Source organism: Bos mutus, chromosome 5 (assembly GCF_027580195.1).
Source record: "Bos mutus isolate GX-2022 chromosome 5, NWIPB_WYAK_1.1, whole genome shotgun sequence".
NCBI classification, from domain to species: Eukaryota; Metazoa; Chordata; class Mammalia; order Artiodactyla; family Bovidae; genus Bos; species Bos mutus.
In genome coordinates, this window is record NC_091621.1 from 100,389,355 (window position 1) to 100,397,141 (window position 7,787).

At 61.3% G+C, this 7,787-nt stretch overlaps 1 protein-coding gene across 1 annotated transcript; it reads right to left on the reverse strand.

Moving 5' to 3' along the window:
* Positions 1–572: 572 nt before the first annotated feature.
* On the reverse strand, positions 573–4,025 carry KLHDC7B (kelch domain containing 7B). Its single transcript, XM_005903403.2, has one exon. It carries the CDS (start codon positions 4,023–4,025, stop codon positions 573–575), a length of 3,453 nt encoding a protein of 1,150 aa, XP_005903465.2.
* Positions 4,026–7,787: the final 3,762 nt, after the last annotated feature.

Sequence of the window (7,787 nt, forward strand, 5' to 3'; positions counted from 1 at the left end):
GTCCTGGCTGGCCTGGGCGAGGGTCTGGGCGGGGGTTACTGCCAGGAGGACACTCACAGACAAGGGTTCTCAGCCTTGAGGTCAGTTAGACAAAAGAGGGCTTCAGAGCTGTCCAACATAGAACCAGCCAGACTCTGGAGGCCTCAGGCCAGGTAGAAAGCCCTGGGGACTCCTCTGGTCTCCCTTCTCACCCCCTTGAGTGCTCCTTGCCTGGCCTGGAGCCCCGGGTCAGGTCAGGCAGTAGGGTGATACTGTGAGAGGGTCTCTGCCTGGGGGACGGATGCGTGAGGGGGCTGAGGCCCCAGGCAGCCAGGGAAGGGTTAAACAGGAAGCAGCTTGGGCCCGGTGGGAAGTAAGATGCCAGCAACCAGCTCCCAGGCACTGAGGGCTGGGGCTCTGAGGGGAGCAGGCACAGAGGAAGGGGGGCTGGAAGGGGGGAGTCAGGAGGCTCATTAGAACAGAAAAGGAAAGTCATCCCAGGAACAGCAGCAGAAGGTTCTGCACCGCAGCCTCCTCCCAGGGCGCCTCCCGCCTGTCAGACCTGCCCCAAGGTCTCCCGGGAGAGCAGCCAGTCAGAGGGCAGTCTGCAGTGGGCCCCTGGCAGGAAGAGTCAGGGTGAACGGGCAGAGGACCCCTTTGGTCCCCAGGGGGAAAGGCTGCAGCTCCTTGGCCTGGAACTGGGCGGTCCCCTCGGAGACGGTGAAGGTGGCTGTGACTTGGTGGTTGAGGCAGTAGATCGTGTTGCCCAGCACAGCGCAGCGCAGCGGGGTGGGGGCGGGCAGTGGCAAGGAGGCAGCCCGGCTCCAGGAGCTCGTCACGGTGTTGTAGCGCATCACCGCAGCGCCCACACCCCGCAGAAGGTCAAAGCGATACAGGAAGCCCCCCAGAGCCACCATGTCGCTGGACCGCCGGTGGCTGGCACTGTAGGGGCACTCATCCCACGCATCCTTTGTGGGCCGGTACCTGAGCAGCCGGTGGAAGAGATGGCCCCCGGTGACGTAGATGTCCCCCTGGCAGGCCACAGCGTCGTGAGCCACGGGGAAGGCACCCGCAGGGAGGGGCGCGCGGGGGCTCCAGGCGTCCGCACGCGGGTCGTAGCACTCCATGCTGTACAGGCACTCGCCCCCGATGGCGTAGAGCAGCCCATCCAGGGCCACTAGTTTCAGCTGGGCGCGCGCCTGCTGCATGGGCCGCACCTGGCTCCAGATGTTGGTCAGAGGGTTGTAGCAGAACACCTCGTTGCAGCAGACAGCCTCGGCGCCAGACCCACGGATGCCCCCCGCCAGGAACAGGTAGTTGTGCAGAGTGCAGAGGCCGCAGCCTCGCAGCGGGGCCTCCTGGGGCACCTTGGTCAGGGGCCGCCAGGAGTTCTCTCCAGGGTGGAACACGTGCAGGTATGCAGGGGGAGGCAGGGCCGCGGGCCCCACGGCAAGAGCCTCCGCCACAGGGGAGCCCCGTGTGAGCTCAGAGCGGCTCGCCCTGTAGAGGCCCGGCAGCACCAGGGCCCCCAGCACTGCTGGGCCACGGCTGGTGCGCAGGCTCACGATGCGCTCCCGGTCAGCCCCACTCAGCTGCCGGTAGAGGCTCGGGTCTCTCAGCACGTGAAGCAGATTGTCGCTCATCCAGGCATAGGTTTCCTGGGCCAAGCCAGGGTCCCCGTGCTGCTGGGCAAAGGCCAGTGCCTCCAGGCAACTGCCCAGGTCCAGCCATCGCGGCAGAGCCACCACGGAGGCCCTGGACTTTCGGGGCCCCTCTGCCACCCCCCAGCCTCCTGGCCTCTGCAGAAACATCATGAGTTTCCGGGCCTCCTCCTGCTTCTCCCCGAGGCCCTGCCTGTGGCCTGAAGGGCGGGGCCCCGCCCCAGGCGCCACCCGGCTGGCCTCCTGCTTGGGGCTCTGGGACATTTCACACAAGCTGTGTTTCCGGGACGGCGGGACTGGCTGGGGGTCCTGCCTTGTAGCCAAGGAGGATGAAGAGCCAGGCTGGGTCTGCTCCGGGGGCGGCGAAGGGGCTATGGGCTCTGTGGCTCCCTGCAGCAGCAAGTCTGGATATTTCTCCTCGGTTCTGTCCCCTCTCGGGCCTGAGGGGGTGCCTTCAGCAGCAGCCCCCTCGGTCTCAGTGTGACTCTGCTGTGGCCGAGCTCCAGCCTCCTCCAGGCCCCCTGGACCCGCCCTTGTGTCCAGATCCTCTGCACCATGCCTGTCCTCCTCTGGGGGAGCAGCCGACTCTCTGTTCTCAGAGGATAAGGCTGTGCCCGGATGGCTGGGGCCCTCCAGAGCGGCCCTTGGGGCTCTCCCTTGGGGCCTCTCTGGCCTGGGAAAGGGGTGACTCCTGAGAACCATTGAAATAAGGTTTCCCCAGCTGGTTGAGAGCTGTCCCTGCTGATGGTCCTTGCAGAGAACCACACTGGGCTCCCGAGATGCAAGCCTCGATCCGCTAGCAGGCACAGGGGCTGCAGCTGCGGCAGGGGCAGCGGATGGTGCTGGAGGAGGGGCACCTGTCGGGGCAGGGGTCGGCGCTGGGGAGGAGGACCCTGCAGCAGGACTCTGGCTCACTCTGAGGGGCAAAGAGTCTGAAGGAGAGGAGATCGGAGGAATCGGGGCTCCAGGTCCGAGACTGGGGCGGGCGTGTGCTACAGGTGGGGACCCTGGGGGTGGGAGGGGTTTAGGGGTGCACGGCGGGGTCGTGGCTGAGGAACTAGGGGAGGAGATGCAGCTGCAAATGTCTGCAGAACCACAGGCCACCTGGCCTCGCAGGTACCCTCTCCCTTCTCTAATGCTGTGGCCCCCTTGCTCCTTTGTCCCTCCTTTGTCTTCTGAACTGAAGAAAACGTGATCTCCAGAGCCATTCGCCCCAGCCTGTCCCACAGTGCAGGCCTCTGTGGGCCTCTGCACTAGGGACAAGGAGGGGTGTCCCCCCTGTGGCCCCTCTGGTGATAGGCTCACAGGGCCCAGGGCCTGGCTGAAGCTCCTGGTGACCAGGACCTCCCTCCTCACCCAGGGCCAGCCCTCCATGGCGGCTTGGGGCTCCTGGGACTCCCTGGGGGCCAGGGTTGCAGCCTCCTTGTTCTCACCAGCTGTGGCTCCCGAGTCTAGAGCTAGGCCTCGGGTGGCTTGGGGGCCGCTCTCCCCAAGCCCCCTCTCTGAGACACCCATCAAGGGCCTAGTCTGCAGGCTGCACAATGGGGGCGGCTCCTGGGGGAACAGGAGCCCCTGGGAGCCTGACGGCAGGCAGCTGGCTGCACCCACAGCATCCCACACGCTCACCACAGAGCCCAGAGACAGGGCGTCCAGCTTTCGCCGGCGATAGCCGCTCTGTCCTGAGTCCACCTGCCCCCACCGGCTGCCGGGGCTCTGCCCCCTCGAGGCAGGTGACCCCCGCCCTTGTTGCCAGGGGCGACTGTCCCGACCAATCCTGTGGTCAGGGGCCGTGCCTCGGACACCCCCTGCCTCCCCCCACACCTCCACTTCTCTGCCAGGATCCCGGGGGGTGAAGTGTATCAGGAGGGGTGCAGATGACCCTTCACCTTTGCTCCCACACGGGAGAGCAGAGCCTGACCTGTGAGCCTCCTTCCCTTTACGTCGGAGGGTTTCAGGGGGTCCCAAGACCCCTCCATTGGCCCCCTCCCCCGCTGGCGTCTTAAGGGGAGGGGAGGCTGCGGCAGCCAGACTCCCGCCGCCCAGGGGCTCCTGATCCTGGGCACCCGCTGCAGCTGGACTCCCCTGGCCACGTCCTGGAGGGCCTGGCTTTCCCTGCACTGAGCTGTGACCCTCAACAGCGCCACTGACCTTGTGCTTCGCGGGTAGGGCTGGCCCAGCTGCTTCCACCTGCGAAGGGCGGAGGGCTGTGGATGCCGGTCCCCCCGCCTCCTGGTCCTGCGCAGAGCCAAACCAGTGCAGAGCCAGTGCCGTGGCGGCCACCACGGCCAGGGCCAGCAGGGTCAGCGCGGCGTCCTCCCAGTCTTCGTCCGCGTCCCCGTCCCAACCCCAGGCGAGGCCGCCAGCCTCTGAGGCGCTCTGGGCCATGGTCTGGGCCGCCGACCCGGCGAGAGGCGCCGGGCAGCAGGCTGGGAGCTACGTGCTACGCAACACTCGGGCTTCAGGCCGGATGCAGCCCGGGTGCCGCGCAGATGGGCCCGCGACGTGCCCCGCCCAGAGGGCTGCCTGGCTAAGGAGGCTGTGCCTGCGGGCGCGCCGCGGACCCGGGAGGGTGGGCCTTCGTCGAGCGGGGTGTCAGCACACCCCCCCTGCAGCTCCAGGAGCTCGGGCCTCCCCACCCCCACCCCGCCCCTGCCCCTCCCTCTTTCTGTGGGTCCAGGGGCGGATGGCAGTGCCCATCAGTACTGCCCCGGCAGCCCAGCCACGCGTTCTGCCCAACAGACCCTCACCCCGGGTCCCTTCGCTGAGCTCGGGCCAGTCTCGGGGGCTCTGCCAGGGAAGAGTTACCCACAGGGAGATGTTATCTGTAGCTGCAGCAACACGATGAGGCCCTGATGAAGTTACCAGGAACCCGAGAAGACCGTTCCACTCTGCAGGGGTGGGGGCGTCTCCCTGAGGAGAGGGATGAGGTGGGGGTCCTGACCCCCGAGCTCGGTTCACACGCAGATGGGCAGCGAGGAGGGATGCAGGCGTGAAGCCGTGGCCCCGCTCCTGGGGACAGGGTACTCAGGAGAGTGGCTCTCGGTCCCCTCCATCCAGCTGCCTCTGGACCCTCTCGACCTTGAGTTCAGAGATGGGACCGTTGTCAAAAGGCATCAGAGAAGGCAATGGCACCCCACTCCAGTACTCTTGCCTGGAAAATCCCATGGACGGAGGAGCCTGGTAGGCTGCAGTCCATGGGGTCGTTAAGAGTCGGACAGAACTGAGCAAATTCACTTTCACTTTTCACTTACATGCATTGGAGAAGGAAATGGCAACCCACTCCAGTGTTCTTGCCTGGAGAATCCCAGGGACGGGGGAGCCTGGTGGGCTGCGGTCTATGGGGTTGCACAGAGTCGAACAGGACTGAAGCGACTTAGCAGCAGCAGCAGCAGCAAGCCATCAAGAGTAATGAGTGGACAAAGTAAGGAAGATCCAAAAGTTGTGTTTTCCTCTTTATTGGCCTGGCTCATCGCAACCTTCCAGAGCCTCCTGGGCTCTCTGGGCCATCTCGACTGCCAGAGGTCCCTCTGGCCAGCCCTGGAGCCTCCAGGACCCCACTCTGGCCCCAGCACCCCATCAGCCTGGTCCCTCCAGCCTCCTCTCACCTCGCCCCTCCCTCCTCTCCGGGACTCAGGCCCCCTGCAGCATGTGGCCGCTCAGGGCACAAGGCTTGTCTCCTCCATCTGTTCCTCTCTTCAGCCAAGGAGTAAATCTCAGGATAGGTGCCAGCTGGGGCCAGACATGGAAAGAGCCTGGAGCTCCTGGGACAAAGGCAGGCACCTCGTGACAAGTGCTTGTTTGTTGCTGGCAGCAGAGGACTCTCCCTAACTCAGGTGGCAAGAGGGCCAAGTCCTGTCCCTGGCACCCCGCCCGGGCCCTGCTGAGCCTCAGGTGTCTCACCCACCCGTGCTCTCCCCCCTCCCCACCCCAGGCGTATTAAGTGACAGAGGGAGCAAGGGGCCCTGCCTTAAGGTGGACCTCAGGCGGGGGGACGGTCTTCTGGGTGCCACCCTCATTCTCTGTCCTGGCCCCAGGCTCTGTGTCTGGGTTAAGTTTGGGGTCCAACGACCTTGCAAGGATGGAGATGATGCCTGCATCTGCACCTCAGTACAGGCCATGCAGTACCCACCAGACCTCTCCACCCAGCACCGGAAGACCGTGCCATCGTCTGAGCGCCAGGCTGCGGTCAGAGAGCAGACGTGTCCACCAGGGGTGCCTTAGGACACCAGCTTCACGAGGTGCTGAGGCCCGGGACAGGTCCCAGAGGCACAGCTGGCCGAGGAAGGGTCCAGGCCCCTCCCCTGGGGAAAGGAAACACCTGACTTTTGAAAACCCAGATCAAGGCAAGCCCTGTCCTGCAAGGAGAAACTCCCTGTGGGAAAGTGCCTGGAGGCATGTCACCTTCCAAACAGTGGAAGTATTACCCTCTTATCTTTTCAGAGAGAGTAAAGATGCGGCACTGCTGGAAAGGTGACAGAACTTCAGAAGCACGCGGGGTCACCCACAGAAATTGGGATGCGTGCATAACTGTTCTGGTTGTGCCATCATGGCTTAACTAGCACAGATGCCCATCGAGGTAAAAATAGAGATCAAGGAAATGGGCCCCGGGCAAGTCTGGCCTGCAGTGGCCTCCTTAGAGCTCTGTTCCTCATCGCCTGTGCGGCAGGACCCCTGACCTAGTCCCTCCAAGGAATAGAGGGACTTGGGCCTATGGACCCAGAGATCCTGTTTCCTCAGAAATGACACAAAACAAGGATGGAGGCAGTCATCTGCCTGCCAATGGACACTGAGGGCCTGAGAGGTGGGGACGTCCATCCCCATGGGAGCTGATCCGTGGCAGCACCCAGGAAGACCCCCCACTGCTGGGTTACGGAGCCCGGAGCACGATGGATGGCACCCAGCAGAGAAGCACATGGCGCCTTTCTGAAACGTGTGCTGGAGGAAAGCCTGGTGAGATGGGGGCATAATTCCACGGGACAGCCAACTGCAGATGCGCGGCTGACATAAAGAAGGCAGTAGAGAGCAGCAAGCTCCACTAAATGCAGGGTTTTTCTATTATTGGACTTTTTTAAAGTCAAGAAAGATCGTTTAATCAGAGATGATATAAACCAAAGAACATTATATGCATGCATGTGTGCTAAGTCATTTCTGACGCTTTGTGACCCAATAGACTGTTGCCTGCCAGGCTCCTCTGTCCATGGGATTCTCTAGGCAAGAACACTGAAGTGAGCTGCCATTCCCTTCTCCAAGGGATCTTCCTGACCCAGGGACAGAACCTGTGTCTCTTACGTCCCCTAATTGGCAGGCGGGCTCTTTAACACTAGTTCCACCCGGGAAGCCCATAAGATCATATGTGTTTATGTTAAGAGTATGTACATGTAAATAAACCTAGAATAACATTTAGGGCTTAGAAAATACAAATCTAAGATTTAACAGTCGTACCAAACAGGGTATACCTCTTAAGGAATCCATCTGAGTGGGGGAAATGTTTATGCAAAAGAAAATAAAATAAAAGATAACACAATGTTACTTGTAATGGAAAAACTTAAACACATAAGCATTCAACAATATGAGAATGATGAAGAGAACATGCGTTTCCACACAACTTTTTTTTTCCAGGTCTGGGGGGGAAAAAAATGCCCTTAGGATTTGATAGGGGTTGCACTGTGGTCATTCTACCAATATTAATTCTTCTAATCAAGAACACGTATCTTTCCATCTGTTTCTGTCAACTTTAATTTCTTTCATCAACATCTAGTTTTCACAGTACAGGTCTTTTGTCTCCTTGAAGATGAAAGTGAAGTCGCTCAGTCGTGTCTGTACCTGCCAGGCTCCTCCATCCGTGGGATTCTCCAGGCAAGATTACTGGAGTGGGTTGCCATTTCCTTCTCCAGGGGATCTTCCCAACCCAGGGATCGAACCCGGGTCTCCGGCATCGCAGGCAGACGCTCTACCGTCTGAGCCACCAGGGGGCTACTCCCAGGCATTTTATTCTCTTTGATGAGTGGTAAATGGGATTGTTTCCCTAATTTCTCTTTCTGAGAGTTTGTTGTCAGTGTATAGAAGTGCAACAAACACTGGTCAGAATGGCCACCATCAAAAAGTAAGGCTTCCCTGAGAGTCCAGTGGTTAAGAATCTGCCTGCCA

Bases quoted from the DNA above. Each gene is read 5' to 3' on its own strand.
- KLHDC7B (XM_005903403.2), bottom strand. From the start codon at position 4,025: ATGGCCCAGAGCGCCTCAGAGGCTGGCGGCCTCGCCTGGGGTTGGGAC.